This window comes from Cricetulus griseus (assembly GCF_003668045.3).
Source record: "Cricetulus griseus strain 17A/GY chromosome 1 unlocalized genomic scaffold, alternate assembly CriGri-PICRH-1.0 chr1_0, whole genome shotgun sequence".
NCBI lineage: Eukaryota > Metazoa > Chordata > Mammalia > Rodentia > Cricetidae > Cricetulus > Cricetulus griseus.
The window spans coordinates 231,067,653-231,091,392 of NW_023276806.1; the positions used below are offsets into that span (position 1 = coordinate 231,067,653).

The window sequence follows — 23,740 nt, forward strand, 5'->3', positions numbered from 1 at the left end:
ATGGGTGGTTCCCGAGGCCCCACGTGCTGTGGAGGGACGGAGGCGGAAGGGCTGTACCTTCGCTTTCTGAAGCCTTCCGTCAAGAAAGCCAGGGACTGTTCCAGGTGGAGACGATCCTGCTGGTCACCAAAGCTCCGTGGTGAATGTGACCTGCTCCCTCAGCCTCCCTGGAGGCGAGGAGAAAGCTGCTAGGCTTCCTCTCTCAGGTTGGTGACTGCATGTCTTCCTCTGCTGTGGGAAGTGTCAAAACGGTTTTCCACTTACAGGAAGCTGTGTTTTTTGTTTGTTTGCTTGAGAGGTTTCATGTGCTCGGACGGCCCTGGGACTTGTGCTCCTCCTGCCTCCACTCGTGAGTGCTGGGATTCCTGGTCTCAGCCGCTGCTGCAGCTACTGTCCTCCCGTCCCTGTTCCTCTCCTGAATCTCCTCTTCCTCCTCCTCCTCCTCCTCCTCCTCCTCCTCCTCCTCCTCCTCTCTCTTCCTCCTCCCCCAATTTTCCTCCTATTGTGTCCTTCTTTTCCTCCCCCTATTTCATTTTCTTCTCTTGGATGCGGTATTTTTAAATAAATCTTTTCAAAATGAATCAGTGTCGCCAGGCGTTGGTGGCGCAAGCCTTTAGTCCCAGCACTCAGGAGGCGGAGAGAAGAGAACTCCCCAAGCTCTTTCTCGGCTGTTTCCATAGTACCAAAGACAAACTGAAAAATCATTTTTCAGGGCAGAAGTCTGGCACTTATTTCTGGTTTATAGTTTAAACTGTAATTTCCAGTTTATATGCATTATTCACAGGTGTGCCCAGCCTCTTCCATTGCCTAGCTCCACACACGCATCTTAACTGAAAACTCTGTGTGGTTGGTTTCTCACACCTGTTGATGCTTCTCATGCTGAAATGCTTGCAAGGCCGCTTGCTGTCCCCTCAGACATAAAATCCTTCATTAGCTCCCTTCTCCCTTTGAAGTTTACCAGACGCTCCCCCACCTGCTCCATCCCATCCTGATACACCCGCACAGCCCCTGAGAAAGGGGATCGATACCATCCCACGCCATCCTTCACACCCTGACAGGGTGCAAGCAGGAGAGCGTGCTAGCCTGTTCCCACCATGCCCACAGTGTGATCCAAGAGGCAATCACTACTAAGGAATCTATGGGATACAACCAGAGTGCAGAGAGTGGGGACAGCAAGCCAGGAGCCTTCAGAGCACAGCATAATCATTGCCTCAGGTACCTTCCATTATCACACAATTTACAGCCTAAGTCCAGGCTAAAAGGTCAATGGGGTTTTACAACAGACAGGCTAGTCTCACTTAAAGCAAAGGATTTTTTTATTGCAATGTGATGGGAGTTGTCTTTCTTTATAGATGTTTGTCTTATTGGTTGATGAATAAAACACTGATTGGCCAGGCAAGATGATAGGTGGAACTAAGAGATAAGGTGAATGCTGGGCATTGTAGGCAAAGAGCAGTTAGTTGTATGTAGCACACAAAGGACTAAGAGGTCCAGCCCCTTCTCTGGTAAGATAAGACCACATGGAAATACATAGATTAATATTAATGGGTTAATATGCAAGACAGAGCGAGCCAATAAGAGGCCCTAGTCACCGGCCAACAGATATATAATTAACATAAATCTCTGATTGTTCATTTGGGGCTGACATATCTGTGGGACCAGGCTGGCAGGAAGAACAATCCATAACAGCAGCGGTGGTGTACTCTTGGAAGTGTGAGAAGAGGGTTGGGAAATCATGAAAACATATTCCTCATGAAGCTGTATTTACCCTGATGTGCAACCCAACAAATCTTTATGTCAGATGAGGATTTGGAATCCACCAAGGCATGTTTGCAAACTCACCTTGTGACTTAACCCTTCTATACAGAATAGAGGGTCCAGGTCTAGAAACGTGGCAGGCTTTCACCTGAGCCCTGCAGGGAAGCAGAAGCAGGGTGAAGAGGTCTCTGGGCAGAGAGAAGCTCAGGGAATGTGCCATCTTTCCTAGGTTTGGGAAGAGCGTGGTCCAGAGGGAGGTCCTGCAAACATTGGGGAAGAGATGACAGGGAGACTGTCAAGGTAAGAGGGGCGTGGCTAAGGGGTTCATGGTGGTGCTAAGAAATGGTCTCCTGGAGCTCTCAGTACCTTTCTCAAAGGATGCCAGGGACACCCTTGTCACTCACACAAATACCTTCTGATTCCCTTTTCCAGAGACATCCCTGAACAGGTCACTAGTCTGCCCATGGCCTCTCTAATCCCTGAGGGAGAACATGTTATCCCATAGACCAAGACAGGGGAGGCAAGAGTCAAACGGAGAGAAAAATGGCAGTTTCAAGCTTGGTTCAGCCTCCTTGAATTTTCTCCCACACCTCCTCTGTGACACAGGACTCTGATTGTCCTCTACCTACCCCACATTCATGCTGTGAACCTCTGAGAGACTCATGCAAAACTCACATTGTCTAAGTTCTTAGAGAGATGAAGGCTTCTGGGTATCGCTCACTACCTCAGAGATGCAGCTAGACAAGGTAACCCTGCCCTGCCTCCCAGCTCACCTTCTTGGCTCTCCTGTAAGTCTTGATGGAGATGCTTCAGGAGGCTCAGGGTCTGGGAGGAGGGGTTAGGTGGACATTTAAGAGATTCAGAGAACCGGATGCAATATGCTCCCCCCAGGAAACTCCAGGAGTCAGCCCCCCCCCCGCCATCCTCCAGACAGTTTTAAAACCAAAGGTGAAATAAGATTAGAAGAGAACTTCAACACAGACAACAGAACAGCAATAATTACATGGTTATGAGGTGCAGCCAAGAGCTGGAGCAACTGGTTTCTTTCTAAACTGTATGTGTTCCAGTTAGTAACATGGGTCTTGGACGCTTAGAACTTCATGGTTTGGATTAATCTCCTGATATTATTGCTTATGCTTAGGATTTGGGGTGAGCTATAGGACTCCTTGGTGCCTCTATTTCTTCATCTGAGAGTTGGTTGGATGGTAATTCATGTCCTCAATTTTTTGAGGTTGTAAAAATTAACATATGGAAGCAAGGTTGTCTATAGCACACCCATTTAGCCCAGGTCTAGCAAGTTCTGTCAAAAAGTCTGCTCCAGGCACATGAGTTTATCTGATGCTTTGTCATCATCTGGTCAGTTCTCTCAAAAAAAATAATAATTGAAAAGACATGAACATGTTTCAACTTTCTGATTCTCATTCACCCAGGCTGAGAAATTTCCTTCATGGGCATTGATTAAATCTGTGTCATCCAGTTGGACTATGTACACAGCACTGACAGCCCTCAGCTGGGCCCTTCCTTCTTACTCCCATGTCATGAGGAAAGAGAGAAAAGCTTGCTCTCCTCCAGGCCTGTGAATTCCAGAGCAATCATGTTCCTGCTCAGAATGACAGAAAGGGTCAGGAAAGTTGTACTTTGGCTGGAAGGATGGCTCCATACTACTCCAGGGGATCTGAGTTCAACTCCCAGAACCCACGCCTGGAAGCTCACAACTGCCTGTAACTACAGCTCCATGGATCTGATGACCTCTTCTCAACTCCCAGGACACTTGTGCTCATGTGCACAAGTTTACACACACACACACACACACACACACACAGAGAGAGAGAGGGGGGGGGGAGGGAGAGTGAGAACGTGCAAGCACAACATAAACACAATTAAAAATAAAGTAATTCTTGAAAACTGAAGAAAGAGAATACTAGTTTCTGTCCTTCAATTCTAAATCTAAGATTGATCATCCACAAGCAGGTCATAAGAGACATAAAAAAATAAAACAAGAACAGACTGACATTTTCTAACAAAACTGGATATTCACAATGCTGACTTAAAAATGAAAACTAAGCTTTGAGGAGAAATCATTTGAAGAAAATGATTCCCTCATAAATGGAGATGTCCACTAAGAATGGGTAACTTTCAGCAGCTGCCAAGAGATGATAACTTACAGTAGAGTATGAAAATGCAAACTTGGGGGTCTGGAGAGATGGCTAGGTGGTTAGGAGCACTGGCTGAGGACCAGGGTTTAGCTCCCAGCACCCACATGGCAGCTCACAACTGCCTGTAACTCAGATTCTGGGCATCTGACATCCCCTTCTGTCCTCCACAGACTCTGCACACATGTGGTGTCCTCCACAGACTCTGCACACAAGTGGTGCACACACATGCATTTGGACAAAGCACCCATACACATGAAATACATTTTAAATGCAAATCTATTGTGAGTTGACAGAGCCCTCTGTTGGTTGTCATTTTGTTATTTGTTTGACACACAGCCTTGTGAAGTTCATGTAACTCAGGCAGTACGAATTCTGTCAGAAGTCGACTTCATGGAGAAAATAGAGGGAGAAGCCTGCTTGGCTTTAGTCTCTAAACCAATTAACCATGTGAGTGACCCTCAGACCTGATTGCCTCTCCTGGTAATGTAGGAGGCAGTTTACTGTGAGAAGTCTCCAAACTGCTTTACTGTTGCTTACTTTGCAGCTCAGCCCAGTGCAAAGTCCCTTGGGCTTTTATTTCCACTCCTGAAGTAACCGAAGAGCTGGAGGTGACTGCAACTTCCTCCTATACTCCTCTGGAGGAAACTCAAGCCAGAGCCTGGGGGGAAACCCTGTGTGTCCCCCATGCAAAGAATATCTCTGAAAACTGACACAGCCACACCGTTGAGTGTGCAGGTCACCAGGCCAGGCTTCAGATCACTGAGGATCCCAGGAGCTTCCAGGAATCCACAGCTCAGTCCAAATGATGAGTGAGGAGGTCGACTTCAGGCCTACTGTGAGAAGGTCTGTCCAAGGGAGGTGTGGGCCCCAAAAAGGTGGTATTGAAATCATGAGAATGTCGTAAGAAATGGCCCCTTTATTGGGAAATAAGTACGTAAATGAATAAATAGAAGAATAAATAAATACATAAATACATAAATAAGAGTGAAGACAGACTGGATGTGGGGGATAATCTACTTCCTCCTGTGACTCCACTGCCTTACACTGAACTCAGGGAATCCAGCTCCAATATCCCCTGTGAGACCATGACACACAGAAAGGCGGGAGAGCCCCACTCCCCCACACACACATAGAAAAGGCTTGGCGGTTTCCCATGCCCATGAGGAAACTGTTGGCCTTCAGAATAAAGAGAGGACATGAAAGGCCTTGAGGAGTTGTGGGGTTGGTGGGTTTTGTCTGAAGGGTTTTGTGGGAGACACAGTTAGAAACCTGTGGACAATGTTAAGTCTTTTAACTTTTCCAGGGAACCTCCACCTTTTGCCCTCCTACAGGTGAACTTGGCCTTGACCTTCCCTCAGGAGATGAAGGGCTCTCCCACCTTCCCTCCAGATGGCTGTCTCCTCTCTCTGCTCCTCCTGGTGTCCACCATAGTCTCGGGAGGTCAGTGCTCTGCCTCCTGCTCTGTATTTATTGTTTTGTTTTTAATGGCTTCTCTCAAGTAAATACAATCGCTTGTCCAAGAAATGGTCCTCCCCCGTCCTTTGGATAGTTTTTATAAATCTCAGAACTGTGACATTTACCTAAACCTTCACTGAGTGTGGGTGGGTTTAGCCTGTTAATTCCTCCTGTGTCTGATGAGATAGCCTTCCTGAGGTTCACAGAGTGTGTCAGTTTCCTCCTTGCTGTGGCCAGCTACCTGACAAGAGGCAGTTTCAATGGGAGGTGTTCAGTTTGGCTTATGGTTTGCGGATTTGGGCCACTGTGTCAGGGAAGGCATGCATTGGGGGTTCTGTGTGCATATGAGAACAAAGAATTTGGATTCAGAATTCTTGGCTGTGATGTTGACTAAATCATTTATTCTTTGGGGGATATAGGCCCCTCCTTTATAAAGCAAAAGCGCCCTCTAGATGACATTCCCAGACTCCAGAGAGAACTCAGAAAGGAGATCATGTGAATGGCACAGTTGGGTATTATTTCCTGAATTTGATGTCAGGTGGTAAATACAAAAATCCAGATGAAACCTAGGACTATACATACTAGACATCTGGTCTACCTTCAAACACATGCTAGACATCTGGTCTACCTTCAAACACATGCTAGACATCTGGTCTACCTTCAAACACATGCTAGACATCTGGTCTACCTTCAAACACATGCTAGACATCTGGTCTACCTTCAAACACATGCTAGACATCTGGTCTACCTTCAAACACATGCTAGACATCTGGTCTACCTTCAAACACATGCTAGACATCTGGTCTACCTTCAAACACATGCTAGACATCTGGTCTACCTTCAAACACATGCTAGACATCTGGTCTACCTTCAAACACATGCTAGACAATTGGTCGACCATCAACACTAATGTCCAAAAATGCTCATTCAAAATTCTGTAAATTTTTTGTAAAAACCCTTGGGAGGGGTCTGTGTATGTATGGATGTATGCATTCATGTGTGTATGCTTGCATGTGTATTTGTGTGTGTGTGTGTGTGTGTGTGTGTGTGTGTGTGTGTGAAGTTTATTATAGGATTGTTTATAGCAATAAGGTGGAAGTGCTATAAATGTTACCCATTAGGAGAAACTTGACCATAATGGTATAGATTGTTAAAAATTAAATAAATAGGGTATAACTAACCATATTACTAAAATAGTTGGAAGCCCTCCATTGCCAAAACTGATGCATGATTGCATTCATGTGAAACCATGATTCACCACTGCATTGTGAAATAGTCTTTCTAATTGTACATATATGTACAATGACACCGGTGTTAAGAGGATGAGAACACACATCCTATGAGTCACAGAGACACCCCACATTTGGAAGCAATGTAGAGCTGAAAAGAGCCTCCTCCAGTGTAGCAATGGCTGCTGGAGCATCACTCTCTCTTGGGTGATGGCCAAGGCTGTCATCTCTCTCTCTCTCTCTCTCTCTCTCTCTCTCTCTCTCTCTCTCTCGCTCTCTCTCTCTGTCTCTCTCTCTCCCTCCTCTGCTGTTTTTGTGATCTTGGCTATGTGGGCATACCTGAAGAATGTCCATTTCCTAACCTGACAATGAGATAAGGCGATGTATTTCAGTAGATTCGAAATACTGCAATAGCTGACATTCCGTATAAGTGCTGATGTTGTCAAAGTCCCAAGAACACACACACACACACACACACACACACACAGAGAGAGAGAGAGAGAGAGAGAGAGAGAGAGAGAGAGAGATTTATACACATTTATATAATTATTAAAATTTTATCTATTAAAATTTAATACTTTGTGTCAGGGTTTCTCTGGTTAGCTCTGTCTTGGAACTCACTCTGCAGACCAGGCTGGCCTCAGACTCACAGAGATCCACCTTCCTCTTCATCCTAAGTGCTGGGATTAAAGGCCTGCACCACCACCCAGCTCAAAGTTTAACATTTTTAAAAAGTAATACAAAGAGAAATATGTCTAGTTCCCTAAATATGAAAAGTCAGGATTGTGTGTCTGAAGTCTCATGTCTCTAACTTGCTTCCATAATCTGTCTCTGGTCCCAGAAGTGTCTTCGTTTTCTGTGAGGGGACAAACTGAGCCCATCACAGTCCTGCTTGGGGCTGAGGCCACTCTGCTCTGCCAGCTGTCTCCTGCACAGAGTGGGACATCTCCCATGCACATCTGCTGGTACCGTGCCCGCCTCACCCCTGCTGTGCTGGTGTTCCACGATGGACAGGAGCAAGGAGATGTGCAGATGCTGGAGTACCGAGGCAGAACCCGGCTGGTGAGAGATGCCATCACCACGGGAGATGTGACTCTGCAGATACAGCAAGTCCAGGCTTCTGACGATGGTCTGTATCACTGTCAAGTTACACATGGCTTCACCTCCCAAGAGGCTGTGATTGAGCTCTGTGTCAAAGGTATGTGAGCTCCGCACAGGGTGCTGGTTGTGATAAAAGATAGACAGCAAACTGTCCACAAACCTTCTTATGACCATCCTCGAGCTCCCTGTGATCCTGGATGTGTTTATGTATCTGTGGGTCATCACTGCAGTGTGCAGTGAGAGTTAGACTATGAGGCATCACTGCAGTATGCAGTGAGAGTCAGACTGTGGGACATCACTGCAGTGTGCAGTGAGAGTCAGACTGTGGGACATCACTGCAGTGTGCAGTGAGAGTCAGACTGTGGGACATCACTGCAGTGTGCAGTGAGAGTCAGACTTGGGACATCACTGCAGTGTGCAGTGAGAGTCAGACTGTGGGACATCACTGCAGTTTCCAGTGAGAGTCAGACTGTGGGACATCACTGCAGTTTCCAGTGAGAGTAAGACTGTCTGCCATCAGAGGTTAACATCACAGACTTAACATTTATATACCAAAGGGGTATCTGTGTGCCTGTGTGTGTGTGTGTCTCTGTGTGGTGTGTGTGTGTGTGTGTGTGTGTGTGCCTGTGTGTGTGTGTGTGTGTGTGTGTGTGTGTGTGTGTGTGTGTGTAATTGTGTACATATGAAGGCAGGGGTCACACTCAGGTCACTGTCCACCTTATTTTCTGAGACAGGGCTCTCATTGGCAAACTCAGCTAGGCTGGGAGATGAGTGATCCTAGGACCCCACCTGTCTCTGGTCCAGAGCTGGTGCCACCACACCCAGGTTTTCATTTGGATTTGAGGAACTGAATTCAGGTCCTCATGGCTGCACAACAAGCACCCTGATGCATTTGACAAACCCTCTGAACCTTTTTCCATATCCTACAAGATCCCAGACAGTATATTCAGTAGTAACTCTGACATTAACGTTCAGTAAATCCAGACAGAAAATACAATCAGACCCATTTTCAAGTTTTAACTGAAATCTCCCAAGAACAATGCCTCAGCTTTCCGAGTCCAAGCGCATGCAACAACAGTGAGCTAAGATCAAACTGAGTCTGGGGAAGCCTCAGCTGAACTCTGAGTTCCAGGCTGCTCTTCAGTATAGTAAGTTCCCCTTCCCTCATGCACTGTGGCCTCCAGGAATCACAGGCCTCAAGCAGATGTCTTCTCTCCTCAGGGTTAGGCTCTGCCCCTCTCAGGGCCTGAGAACAATGGGATCCGAGTGTCCTGTTCCTCAAGTGGCTGGTTCCCAAAACCCAGGGTGCAATGGAGAAACAATGCTGGGGACACTCTTCTGTCCTCCTCTGAGTCACAGACCCAAGACGGAGCCGGGCTCTTCCACGTGGAAACGTCTCTTTTGGTCACGGATACAGCTGTGGGCAATGTGACCTGCTCCATCCAAAATCCCCTCCATGACCAGGAGGAAGTGAAGGCCATCTTTCTACCAGGTCAGTGAGGACCAAACTCCCAGGCAGGGGGACGAGAGGGGTGGGGGCTGAGAGGAGCTGCCTCTGTCAGGTTTCTGGCTGTCTCTGTCTGCACCCTGTCAGAGCCCTTCTTCCCCAGGACTTTCCCATGGAAAGTAGCTCTGGCTTGCCTGCTCCCCATACTACTGGTTCTGTTCGGTGGGACCAGCCTTGCTGGCTGGAAAGAGCACCAAGCCAAAAGGCAAAAGGTGGAACAAAAGTCAGAAGAACTGAAGGAAATATCTCAGATGAAGAAGGAAATGAAAATCTCACTGAAGAAAAGAGGTATAGACAGGGGGAACCACAGAATGAGTCAGAGGGCTGTAGAAAAGCTGGGGGACTCAAAGGAGCTAGAAAGGCACAGAGGGAGGGGGCTTGGGAGTGCTCCACAGAGCCATAGTCATTGCAGAGGACCAGAGGGCCATGGGGAGTGGACCTCAGGCCAGTGAAGTGCAGCCTCAAACCACAGCCCAGGCCTTCACACCCTGCTCTTCAGTCCCATGTGCCCACACACCCCACCCTTCTTCCAGAGGGTGCTGCTGTTGTTTCTTACCCTATGAATCTGTCAAGAGCCTGCTTGAGAGGAAGCCCTCACCCCAGGGCACCTTATCAGTTTCCCATGGCCATATGCACATGCTTATCCCCTACAGGAAAGCCAACCCCAATTCATTTAGTTACTCTCCAGGCCCAGGGTGGCTGAGACCCAGTGTGATGGATGGTGTACCTTCCCTTTCTTTCAGATGACCTCCAGGCCGCGCTGGGTGAGTGCAGCTTCTTCTCCCTGCATCTTTCCAGCCACTAGGCCACTCATGGGTGTTATTTCTTTCAGATCAATGGAAGGCTCTTTACAGAGAAGGTAAAAGACCAGGTGTCCTGCACCCCCATGCCCTGATGCCAACTCCCCCTCAGTACCCTCATGGGGTGGGGATGAGGGACTAAAATGTTTAATGATGACTGGTGTGGAGACCTGAGAGGGAAACGGGGAAGTGAGGGCACAGGTCAGTCCTCAACTGTCCCTGGTATGTTCTGTTGCAGATTGGAAGAAAGCCCTGCTGTACCCTGGTAAGTAACACGTGGGCATTAAATCTTGCCAGCAACTCTAAAACAATGGCATATTACCTGAAAACTTAAACACATGTGTGCTCACACATGCACACTTTAATGGCTGTAAACTTACAAGGAAAAAAACAAAACCTTTTTTTGAGTCAGGACCTCCCACTACCGAGGCTGGTTCATCACGTGCTGTGTAGCTAAGGCTGGGTGTGAGTTCCGAGGCCTCCTGCCTCACCTCCCAAATGCTAGGATTTCAGGTGTGCATCATTTGTGCTGGGGGTTCAGACAATCCGTTCTTTTCTGTAGCTAAGAAAAAAGGAGAGAGACTATTTACTTATTGTGTGCATGTGTTTATGTGATGTGTGTATGAGTGTGTGTATAAGCATGTGTGTGATGCGTGTAAATGTGTGATAGACAGAGTGTGTATAACGTGTGTGCATATGTGTGAGTGTGTGCATGTGATGTGTGTGAGTGTGTATACATGTGTGTGGTGTGTGCATGAGTGTGTGATGTGTGTGTGAGTGTCTGCATGTGTATATGTGTATGTGTGTGTGGTATGTGTGTGAGTGTATGCATGTGTGTATGTGTGTGTGATATGTGTGTGAGTGTGTGCCTGTGTGCAAGTATGTATGTGATGTGTGTATGATGTGTGTGACTGAGTGCTGTGTGATGTGTGAGAGTGTGTGTTGTGTGTGTGTGTGTGTGTGTGTGTGTGTGTGTGTGTGTGTGTGATGTGGAGGTCACAAACACACTAGGTCATTCCTTGATCCTGTCTGTGCAATTCCATACATCAGACACTGTGCCTCATGTTGGTGGCACAGCTGTCATCTCTGACCCTGAAGAAGTTGAAAGTCCCCAAAGAACATCAGCAAGAAACCAGGCTGTTCCAGACAGCCTGAGTGCTGGGAGAAGCTGACAGACAGTTGGGCCTCCAGGGTGACAGACAGGTGGACCTCCAGGGTTACAGACAGGTGAGCCTCCAGGGTGACAGACAGTTGGGCCTCCAGGGTGACAGACAGGTGAGCCTCCAGAGTGACAGACAGGTGAGCCTCCAGAGTGACAGACAGGTGGGCCTCCAGGGTGACAGACAGGTGGGCCTCCAGGGTGACAGACAGGTGGGCCTCCAGGGTGACAGACAGGTGAGCCTCCAGGATGACAGACAGGTGGGCCTCCAGGGTGACAGACAGGTGGGCCTCCAGAGTGATGGACAGTTCTGTAAGCGGCTTCTGCTGAGACTCTAACAATTTGTTCAGAGATATTCCAACTGGGCCTGGGAGACTCCTCAGGGGCTGGGAGACTCCTTGGGGGCTCGAAGACTCCTCAGGGGCTGGGAGACTCCTCAGGGGCTGGGAGACTCCTCAGGCCCTGGGAGACTCCTCAGGGCCTGGGAGACACCTCAGTAGCAACATCTACTCTTGCAAAGAACCAAGTTCAGCTCCCACGGCCTATATACTGTGGCTCACAGCCATCTGTCACTCCAGTCCTGGGGGATCCAGCGACCTCTTCTGGCCTCTGCCGGCACTGCACTCATGTAGTGCACATACATACATACATGCAAACACTCAACACATAAAATAAAATTTAAAAACAAATATTGTTAAAATATCCTGTCGTTGGATGTCAATGAGGAGGCCTCTGCTCTCCAGAGAGCCCCTGGTAGTGGATTAGTATTTTTCCCTGGTGTAAGAAGGGACTTTGAGAGCCCATCCCACATGAAGGGATACACGGATGCACTCTTGTCCTGGACACATGGGGAAGGGCCCAGGCCCAGCCCAGGAAGATTCGGTGGACTTTGCAAAGCCCCCATTGAGGGCCCTACCCTGACTGGGGAGTGGAGGGTGGATGGGGTGGGGGTAGGTCTGGGGTGGGGGAGGAGGGGTGGGGGTGAGTGGAGGGAGAGGGAGAAGGGATTGACATGTGAAACAAGCTTGTTCCTAACTTGAACTAATAAAAAAAAAACCATCCTGTGGTTCTGAAGAAGGGAGCTAAGCACTGAGGATAGGGTCAGCCATTCTCCTTCACTGCAGGGCAGATGGGGGCAGGATTGGCTATTTTCCTTCCCTGCAGGGTGCAGAGGACCAGCATTTCCAGCTGCTCTCCCTGACACCTGTCCTCATGGCTGTGTATATCAGATGTTAAATTTCTTTGTGGAGGGAGCGTCAATGAGAGGTCACAGTGCTGTTCTGTTAGGAAATGAAAGTCCTCACCTCTCCTCCTCCTGGGGCTATGGGCATGGACATATCTAGCTTCTCAATAAAACCTGAGGCCCAACAGCTGCTGCATCTGAGCAAGAGGGGCTCAGCACCCACACCTACCCTCACCCCTACCCCATCCTCATCCCCACTCCCACCCATCTCTACCCCACCCCAGCCTCACCCCATCACCCCTCACCCCCACCACCAGCACTGAGGCTCTAGGGAGTAGTCCCTGAATCAGCACAGAGAGCCACCTACCTGCAGGAGTTTGTGGACACGAGAAAGCCCCAGAGACTTAGAGACAGAGAGAGTGGGAGGAGAAAGCACTGGGGGCAGGCAGCTCCTTTCTGCTCCTTGGGTGCAGCTCCACCATCCTTTGCTCTGATCTCTTCCAGACTGGAGGAAGGAACTGTTCCAGCTGGGTGAGTCGGTTTGCTCCTGTTTGCCTCGACCCTCTGGGTTTGCTCCTCTGAGGTTGCTCCTCTTGTTTTGTTTCTCATTGGAGATGAGTGTGAAGCCTTGCACATGCCTGGTCAACTGCAGCCTCCCTCTGGTTTGTCCTCTGGTGTCTTGTGTGACCTTCCTAACAGAGGACTCTGTTGTTCAGGCTGAGGGTTGGGAGGGGAGGAAGGGACCCTGCTGTGCGATCCTGCTGCAAACCATGGCCAGGCTCAGCCACACTGGTTCTGTTCCCTTCTCCACACACTGGCCCAGCATTCTTGTCTGTGGCATCCACTGGGCTTGGAAGACAGAACCACTGCTCATTACTGAGGAGACACCTGACTGAGGAAACACAGCTCCTAGTGGCAAGAACACTGCTTCACTTTGTGAGGTCAGCTTGTGACCAGCCCTTCCATAATAGAGGAGCAAGGCTCTGATTTACCAAGTGCTGGCTCACCCCATGCTCTCCCAAGACCCTACCATAGCATAGATAAGATAGCATGAGACGCAGAGCTCAGAATGCCCTGTGAGAGCACACGGCCCCACACCCCAGGAGTGTGGCCACACCACTCTCCACATGCAGTTTCCTGAAGACTTCACCCATCCAGTAACCTCCTACACACAGCGCTCACTTTGGACACAGAGTTATTGGTATAGAAACATTACAATTGTGACTTAGTCTCCTCTTCTCACTCACCCCTCCTTCCCCTATTCCTCCCTCTCACCCTCTCTCTTCCCCTCCCCCTCCCCCTCCTCCTCCTCCGCAGCTCCTGTGAGGATAAATCATGAAGTGCCTCAAAACTGGCCCAGAAACAGAAGAGAGCAGCAGAGAGGAGACAGCACATCCATCCCTCAGCAACCCACAAGAAAATCACCACGTCATCACGCTGTACCAAGAAGGCTTCATGTTGGGGAGATATTACTGGGAGGTGGATGTAGGGGACACTGAGGAATGGACACTCGGTGTTTACGAGCTGTCCACTCAGGATGTGCCATCCAGAGAATCTCTGAGGAAACTCAGAGTCCTGGAGAAGAAGGGAGATGAATACAGGGCTCTTGCCTTCTGTTCCCAAGCCGTTTCTCTGGAAGAGCCTCTGCTGCTGGAGACTCGGCCACTCAAGATTGCAATCTTCTTGGACCAGGAGGACAATGACCTTTCTTTCTACAATATGACTGATGAGACCCACATCTTCTCCTTCGCCCAGGCCAGATTCTTGGGATCACTCTATCCTTACTTCACGCGTCATCCCGTGGGCCTCTCTCCATCACACAGTCCCAAGTGATGTGCACAGAGAACTCAGTGGGCGGGTACTTCAGTGTGTCATCTGTAAACTCCAGGACTCTGGTCCTCCTGGCAGTCACAGGGACCTCTGCTGGGAGGCCTCTTACCTGAGACTCCATGAGCCTCTATGGCCAGTTTCTGGACCTCAAGTTTCTGAGACTACCAGCAGAAAAGACAGATTCTGCCATATGTGCTGTTATGATTATTAATAGTCTTCCTTTTTATACAAATCTGTTTAATCATTCCTAAAATAAATGAATCCATGGCTTCCTGAATCTGACAGCACATTTGCTCCCTGCTTATATACCAATGGCATCATCATCATCATTATTGTTATAATTTAGGGCATCATAGGGCCATTCTCGTGCAAGTGTGTAGTGTACTCTGGGTACATTCACCTGGTGTTATCGTTTGTCTATATCTAACTTCCTACAGACCAGCAATGTGCTGATTAGGTCTTTGTCAGTTTGACTCAAGCTAGAGTCATCTGGGAAGAGAAATCCTCAGGTGAGGAACTGCCCCCATCAGATTGGCCTGTAGGTAAGTCTGTAAGGCATTTTCTAGATGGATGGTTGATGTGGGAAGACCCAGCCCACTCTAGATGGTTCCACTCCTGGTCCGGTGGTCCTGGGGCATATAAGAAAGCAAACCGAGCAAGCCTTGAGGAGCAAGCTGGTATGTAAAGTTCCACAACAGTTCCTTGTAGCCTCTGCATCAGCTCCTGCCTCCCGGCTCCTGTCCTGAGTTCCGGCCCTGACTTCCCTCATTGATGGAGTGTGATCTGTGAGTCTCTCCTCTCCAAGTTGCTCTTGGTCATTGTCATTGCTGTGAAGAGATGCCATGGCTAGGCAACTCTTTATGAAAGAAAGCATTTAACCGGGGGCTGCCTTACAGTTTCAGAGGCTTAGTCATGGCAGAGAGCATGGCAGCCACCTTGGTGCTGGAGAAGCAGCTGAGAGATACACCCTGATCTGCAAGCCTCAAGAGGGAGACCTCACAGCCCATCCCCAGTGACACACTTGCCCCAACAAGGTGCCACTTCCTGGTGACTAAGCATTGAAGTTCATGTGCCTATGGCGGACATTCTTATTCTAACTACCAGAGTCTTTACCACAGCAACACAGAAGCAAACCAGGACAACCTTTTTGGGTTTGATTTCTTTTTTTTTCAAGACAGGGTTTCTCTGTGTAACCTGGCCGTCCTGCAACTCATTCTGTAGACCAGGCTGTTCTCTATTTCACAGAGATGCACCATCATCCGGCCCATATCCAGTTTTCTTAACTGAATTACTATGAAATGACCCAAGAAAGGCAAACCTTGATAATGTAAAATTATAGCAACTATAATACTAGATTGAACATAAGTAAAATGGCACTGTGATCTTACTCCACAAGTTTTTAATGCTATATCTGGGCATGTTTCATAAAGAACTGGCAATAAACAGCTTCTGTGAGGGTGGCATTGAGCACAGCCCTAAAACCTCATCCAAAAGGATGAGAAAGCACTCAGGCCAGAAACATTTATCTGGCTCTGGTTCTGAAGGGACACATTCCATCAGGACCAGGATTGCAGAGCAGTAGGAAGCTCCATGGTGGGGGGTGGAGGGGCATGCCAGATGGGGCTCCCATCTCAAGTCTGTTCAGAACAAGAAACCTTAAGAACACAGAGTGTAGTGCCAGAACATAAACTTCAAGTCGGGATTTTTCAAGCTGGACTTTCTAATACTTCCACAACCTGATAAACAGCACCATCCTGGGGACCAGGGTGTGGACTGTACTAGGGTCCAGCCTGGTGACCAGCAGGCAGTCCATCCTGGGGGCAGCCTGGGGACCTGGGTGCAGCCATCCTGGGGATGTGTTATAATGAGAATGAAAGTGGGAAATTTCCCATGAATTCCGTGCTACTCATTCCTCACAGCTGACGTGTCCCACCCATGTGTCTTCAGAAGTGCCTGTGGGAGGGCAGAGAATGGAAGTTCCTATCTGTTCCAGAAGACGAAAGCTGTACTCTAAACTCCTCCAGTCCGTACAAGGGAAAGTATATTTAGAGTAATTAACCCGAGCATCAATATTTAATGAGGAAAGGAGTGGAAAACTTAGGTCAAACAATGTACAAAGTGAAAGTGGAAAAAACTGGTTTCCTCTGGAGGAAAATCCAAATGTTAGTTCTATGGATATACATGTGTATTCTTTTGAGAACTGGAGGAAGGAGCTTGACCACGCTGTTGAGTCACTCTGTCAGTCTCAGAATGAGTCTGCTCCCCATGTTTGGGCTCAGCCTCGGGTAAAGGAGAGAGAGGACAGAACTCATATCTGAGTGTCCCCTCCTCCTCCAGCTCCAGACATCTCAGTCTGCAGAGGACTCTTGCAATGAACGACCAAACCAGAGCCATCCTAGAGAAAAGGCCAAAAAGAGCACTGTGTGAGAACCTGACCCCGTGACCTGTGCAGATGGCTTACACCGTCCCCTGAGAAGCTAACAAGCAGGAAGGTGCAATAACTCCACAGGCCCTGACAGGCAGGAACGGGAGACAAATGACCCTGGCTCCAGGTTAGCCAATTATCAGAGTTACAAAAACAACATTTGTGAGTACACATGGAACCAGAGATAAATCTATAGAAAATTCCCAAACTCCCAAGTTCCTCGAGACACCCCAGCCAATCAGCTTATACCTGTATCCCTCACCCTATCCTGTGGTCTTTGTCTTTAAAAGCCCCTTGCTTGTGAGGCTCCAGGGGCCTTTCTCCTGCAGCTGCTGTGTCAAATGGAAAAGGACTGGTTTCCTTTGGTGGAGAATTCAAGCCTAGGTCCCTGACTAGGATTGAATAAAGAAACCTTGCAATTGCATTCAGGAGTGTTGGCTCCAAGTGGTGGTCTCTCTGGGGGTCTTGTGGGCTGGCATAAGAGCATGCCATCAGGCTGAGTGTCTTGGAGATCAGAGGGATGGTTTTCTTTGTGGTGGCTGTAACTCTGGACCCAGACACAGCCTGAACTCATCTAAAGGGAGACATGTGACCACAGGGGACCTCAGGTCTGCCCCATGGAGCCACTGAGATTTATTCCATACCCTGTGTGCTGGGCCAGCAGGTTTTTATCTCAGGGTAATGATACTGGGAGATGAAGGTCAGGTACTGTGAACCCAGGGATGGGGGTAGGGGGTGCATGTGACCAGGAGTGGAAAGTCTAACATAAACTTGCAGGATGGCTTCTGGGCCACCACTCTCTGTTAGGGTGTGTACTGGGAAGTCGCCTCTCCTGAGCCCCTGCCAGTCAGTGTCTTCTTGGAGCATGAGGATGGGCGGGTTTCACTCAACATGACAGATAAAACTCATGGGTCTCTGAGACCTTTATCATGGTGGAACACGGTAGGGTACAGGCAGACATAGTGCTGGAGAAGGTGGTGAGAGTCTTCAATCTTGACCTGCAGGCAACAGGAAGTGAACTGAGTCACTGGGTGTGGCTTGAGCATATATGAGAACTCAAAGCCACCTCCACAGTGACATACTTCCTCCAACAAGGCCATACCACATAATAGTGCCTGAAGATGGTGGTTTCTGTCCTGCCTGGCCCCACGGCCATTCAGCCCCAAATAAACACACAGAGACTTATAATTATTTATAAACTGTTGGCTGATGGTAAAGTCTTCTTACTGGCTAGCTCTCTCTTAATTATTAACCCATTTCTATTAGTCTGTGTATTGCCACGAGGCTGTGGCTTACCCGCAATCTGTCATGTTACTCCTTCAGCAGCACGGTGTCTCTGTGTGGGCCTCTCTCCCTTCCTCTCCCCAGCCTTCTCCTGGTCTGGTAGCCCCATCTATGCTTTCTGTCTGGCTATTGGAAAATCAGTGTTTTATTCATCAACCAATAAGAGAAACATATATACAGAAGGAGCTCCCCCATCAAATGCCGCTCCCTATGAGCTTGTGGGGACCAATTACATTCACAGTAACATGAAGTCCATTACTGAACCTGGTCAGGACAGGAACTCACACAGGGCAGAAACCTGACAGCAGGAACTGATGCAGAGGCCATGGAGGGGGGGGGTGCTCCTCATGGCTTTCTCAGGCTGCCTTCTTACAGAACCCAGGACCACTAACCCAGCGATGGCACCTCCCACCTTCAGGTATCAATCACTAATTAAGAAAATGCCCTACAGTCTTGCTTCTGAAGGAAGCATTTTCTCAATTGAATTTCCCTCCTCTCTGATGGCTTAGCTATGTCAGGTTGACACAAAACCATCCAGGACAGCAGGCATTGTAGCAGCAGATGGGCTCAGACCCACCAGACAAAGGGCAGCTATGGGGAGGGAAGCTTCTGCCCAGGGAGATGCCAGGCTGGGGCCAGGGGCTGACAGGGAACACAGGTCTACAGGATCCAGAGCCAGGAGGAGCCAGGTCCTGGGATACTCTGGCAATGGAGGAAGTTGAGCCATGGAGACAGGGAAAGCTCCTTCCTTCAGGCTTATCACCTCACCCCAGTTCAGGAGTCCTGCAGAGCACAGGGGACAGAGGTGTTTCCAGACCTAACTCTGCTGTGGCTTCTCACACACATCCCCTCAAACCTCTCCTGACAGCATGGCAGTGAGCAGAGAGAACCCCAAGTCAACACTGCTTCAGAGCACACACTCTTCAGTAAGTGCAGGGAACAAGTCTCAGTGCAAACCTCCAGGCGTGACCCTGGGATCTGCACCTTCCCGGTGTTTCTGTCTGGTGCCCATTAACCCCATCCCCACATGGTAGGGAAAGCAGATCTGTCTCTGAGGGGAGACTGACAGGTGTTACTGAAGCCCAGAATGTCCTGGAAAAGAGAATAAAATAGACACTTAAGTACATGGAGGAGATCTGTCCCCAGATTCATGTCCCCCAGACTCTGAGCTGCCACCTGAGATTCCTCTGGCACCACAGCTCACAGCAGTGAGGCCAGAGCAGACTGTGGACAGAGAGAGGGGCTCAGGAAGCCTCAGGCACACAGCAGCCCAGTGGCTCTTCCTTCTCTCTTCCTCTGTTCCCAGTTCTCAAGTCAGAATCTCCTTAGCTTTCCCATGGCCATATGTTATCACTCCTTAGGATCTAATCCAGTAACTTCAGACTGTTGGGTTCAGAGTTGATTGAAACCTGAGGTCACAAGGCTGATGACATCTCGAGAACAAAGCGTGGCTCTTCCCTGAAATGCTATGGGGTCTTGCCAAAAGAAGCCCCCAATTCCACTCAGCATCTTGTTCTGTGCAGATGTGGACTGTGCCCCTGTGAAAGGAAGCCAGGTCTAGAGGTTTTCAGCCCAAATTTGTTTCCCTTGGGACCTTGAGATTCAGAGTGTAGAGACTGGGAAGAAGGCTGTTCTAGAAGAGCAGGAATTGAACACCCTGCTGATGTTGGAAAGCAATCAAACAGCAAGAGGGTCACAGCATGAAGAGACTTCATATGGCTGCCCTGAGCTGAGCCTCTGAGCTCTGAGGCTGCACTGTCCTGAGGGTGACAGAGCTAAGCAAAGTCAGAGCTGAGACTGGAGCCCCTGAGGTCAGCCGTGACCCTGTGCTTCTTCTTGTCCAACATCTGCATGAGCAGCAGCAGAAACACAACCCAGCCAGAGGCAGAGGCTGCAGCCAGGGACAAGCAGGACCCTGGCTGTGGTGTCACTGGAAGGCTCAGAAGAGTGTGTGGTGGCCTAACTGCTTCCCAGGGGACCAAGGTCCTTGTAGAAGATCACACACCTACCCCTGTGAGCCATGCTAAAGGATAGCACAGCACAGACCAGTGGAAAGTGTGTGGGCATTGAGAGCTGGCAGGTGGTAAGCCACGCCCCTCCCTGTGGGCAGGGACTCGCAGGGTCAGAGAAAACTGACAGACAGGGGTATGCCATGCCCCTCCCTTTGGGCAGGAATTTGCAAGGACAAGAGTTTTTCACTCACTCCACTCCACTGTGACAGGGCTGGTCAGACTGGGATGCTCCACCTGGCAGGTGTAAACCTCTCCACTCTGAGGAACTGTCTCCAGCATCACCAGGATCTGGAAGGTCCAGTCTCCATTCTGGATCAGGCCTGTGGACACCACCCCAGCCCTCTCCTCCTGGTCATTCCGGAACCATCTGACTTCAATGTGGCCAGGGTAGAAGCCGCTCACAGAGCAGACCAGGAGGTTGTGGTGCTCCAGGGCCTGTGTCTTTGCTGGGTACACAGTTCAGCTAAAGGAGAAAGGGGGATGATAATAAGTCATGAGGGCAGAGCTGTCCTCCCAGGTTGGCTATCTGTCTGTCTCCTTCCACCCAGGGTAAAGTCCAGGGGGACTAAGATTCTAACATAGCTGTCCCAGGTCACACTTTAGCTGTCAGCTCTACTCCCTGGAGGAACCACCAGCTGGAGGAGAACATCCTGGTGGTGAAAGAAAGGCTCATTTCTTAGCTGTGGTAACTTCCCCAACAGCTAAATTACACACATGTGTCCATAGGTTCTGTCTCTTCTTGTCAGAAAAGTGAGGTTTCCAGTCTCTATGTGAGCTGTTGTATGGTCTTGCAAAGCTCCCAGATTTTCTATTTATGATTTAAGGATTTATTTTGATACTAAAGGATCTTCAATTAAATTTTTGTTGTTGTTGTTGTTTTTGTGTGTTTTTCAAGATAGAGTTTCTCTGTGTAGCCCTGGCCATCCTGGAATTTACTCTGTAGACCAGGCTGGCCTCAAATTCAAAGACTCACTGCCTCTGCCTTCTGGGGCTGAGAGTAAGGACGTACACCAACACTGTCCAGCTTCAAGACAAATTTTCAAAGCCTAGACTTAACAGGGATAAACTTATATAGACCTAATTTTATAAAAGCTATTAAATTGTTGTAAGCTGTTGAAGATAATTAGACATGTAAGTTAGTGGTCAGTAACATCATAAATGATCAGATTTTTTTAATCCATGTGCTTAGAAATACTCTCACGGTCATGCTAGGTACAATTAAATCCACTTACACAGACCAGCTCTAGTCCGCCTGCTGTATATGTCCTCAGGGTTAATCCTAAAGCAAGTAACTCAAAACAATTAGTTTGTTTTAAAGTCAGGTAGACTTGATACATGGTCCTCAAGTCCTCAGAGATCTGCTAAATATGGCATGTTAAATGTTTCATTACAAAGCTCCCCAGGACAGACAGAAGTGACAGCTATAAGAGACAACCCTAAGTTCTCCAGGAAATCCACAGGGCATAGGCAGGTAACTCCTCCTGGATGGTGGTAACAACACCACTGGGCAAGGACTCTGATGATGTTGACAGCTAACTATAGCTTTATGGGTTGGCTTGCCCCTCCTGGGAAAACTGCAGCTGCCTGCTCAGGCCACATATTATGTAAAATCAGGCCTTACTTTATAGAGCCATTAGGTCTGCCGCAGAGAAAGACAGACAGAACAGTTTACTTTGCTGGCTTCACAAGGAAAGATAAACTCATAAAACAGGTCTCAATGTAACATTCTACTAACCCTCTACTTAAAGCACCTTGATTTGCAATGACCGCTGTCGTTAACCAACCATCTGTGTGCTGTGTCTCGTGGTATGAAAATAGAAGATTTGAAGTTTAATTGAGACACGAGGACCTAAGACAGTCATTTAAGCTGTATAAATGCAAGTTGTAAAGGCAGAAGGAGCCTTAGGAAAATACGAGATGTTTCCGATCTCTTTCCTTTCTGTGCGAAGACTTCAAAAGTTCAGAGTTTTTGGCGATGGCGGCGCACACCTTTATTCCCAGCACGCTGGAAGCAGAGGCAGGTAGATCTCTGAGCTTGAGGCCAACCTGGTCCTCAGGGATAATTCCAGGACAGCCAGGGCTATGAAGAGAAACCCTGTCTCAAAACAAAACAAAACAAAAGTTCAGTTGCTTCTACTTCGGGAAAACACCAAATGGAGGATGACGCCATGCAGCGGGAGGGCCAGGAGGACCCGGGAGCCCAGGATTAGGAGGCCGTGGAGGCTTCTGCGGTCTCAGGGGCCATGGTCGTGGTCGAGGACGTGGCTGCCGTGGCTTCGGGGCTCGCAGAGGTAAAGCCGAAGACAAGGAGTGGATCCCCGTCACCAAGCTGGGCTTTCTGCTTAAGGACATGAAGATCAAGTCCCTAGAGATGGACCTGTTCTCCCTTCCATTAAGGAATCCGAGATTACTGATTTCTTCTTGGGCGCATCCCTAAAGGATGAAGTTCTAAAGATCATGCCAGTGCAGAAGCAGACTCGGGCTGGCCTGGCCAGCGGAACAGGTTCAAGGCTTTTGTCGCTATTGGGGACTACAACGGTCATGTTGGTCTTGGTTAAGTGCTCCAAGGAGGTAGCCACTGCCATCAGAGGGGCCATCATCCTGGCCAAGCTTTCCATTGTCCCTGTGCAGAGAGGCTACTGGGGGAAGAAGATTGGCAAGCCCACACTGTTCCATGTAAAATGACAGGCCGCTGTGGCTCTGTGTTGGTGCGTCTCATCCCTGCCCCCAGAGGCACTGGCATCATCTCTGCTCCTGTGCCCAAGAAGCTACTGATGATGGCTGGTATTGATGACTGCTACACATCAGCCAGGGGCTGCACTGCCACTCTGGGCAACTTTGCCAAGGCCACCTCTGATGCCATCTTCAAGACCTACAGCTACCTGACCCCCGACTTCTGGAAAGAGACTGTGTTCACCAAGTCTCCTTATCAGGAATTCACTGACCATCTTGTGAAAGCCCACACCAGAGGACCCAGGCTGCAGCTGTGGCCACCACACAAGGGTTTTTATACAAGAAAAATACAGTGAATTAAGTCTGTTTAAAAAAAAAAAAAGTTCAGAGTTGTAACATTAATCAATGGAGTTCTGATAAATTATTAATCTAGCTCTACCAAAGTATTGCGAATGTCATCATAGTCACAAGCTCAATATTTTAAATTTCCTTGGTTGTTTTCTAAGTATAGACTTAAAAGTGTTTCTCATGCTGAAAACATCTCTGCTCTATTTATATCTATCTCTCTCTAAATATTTGTGTGACCCCTCTCTCTCTCCTCCTCCCTCTCCTTCTTCCTCTATCCTCTCCCTCCTCCCTCCCCTCTCTCTCTTTTCCCTTCCTCCCTCCCCCGTCCTCACCTCTCTGCAGCACAGTTAATAGCCCCACAATGGCATAGTTGAATCTGCAGAATGTGTCCACCTTGGCCGGCTTCTGCTCCAGGAAGCCCTCCTGGCTGCTCCAGTACTCGGCTTGGATCTTCCCAGCTTAGTCACTGCTTGGTTCTTGCCCATGCTGCTGTCAAATCCCAAATGTTCCCCCTGGTTGTAGATGTGTCTCTGCAAGTACCACACCCTCTCTGTCCCATTAGATAAATGGCATTCACTTTGACTGGTTGCAAGAATCCTGCAGTGGAGACAGGAGTGTCACCTGCCCAAGAGGCTCTCTCTCAGGAACCAGACATCCCAAATCCATCAGTCCCTGTATGGGTACCCAAACCAGCAGGGCATGAACGCCCTGGACCACCTCTGCCTACACTGCTCTCTCTCTCTCTCTCTCTTCTCTCTCTCTGTCTCTCTCTCTCTCACACACACACACACACGCACGAGAGAGAGAGAGAGAGAGAGAG

At 48.8% G+C, this 23,740-nt stretch overlaps 1 protein-coding gene and 1 pseudogene across 1 annotated transcript; one reads left to right on the forward strand and one right to left on the reverse strand.

Annotated features, from left to right (window-relative positions):
• The window catches only part of LOC118239533, a 115,385-nt pseudogene that overhangs the window by 60,924 nt on the left and 30,721 nt on the right, over window positions 1-23,740 (reverse strand).
• On the forward strand, window positions 5,276-14,181 carry LOC100763557 (butyrophilin-like protein 1). Its single transcript, XM_035450626.1, is given in 11 exon segments — window positions 5,276-5,354; window positions 7,440-7,796; window positions 8,921-8,939; window positions 8,941-9,191; window positions 9,294-9,494; window positions 9,950-9,970; window positions 10,039-10,065; window positions 10,245-10,271; window positions 12,853-12,879; window positions 13,666-13,693; window positions 13,695-14,181. Coding segments are annotated over 11 exon segments (1,524 nt in total).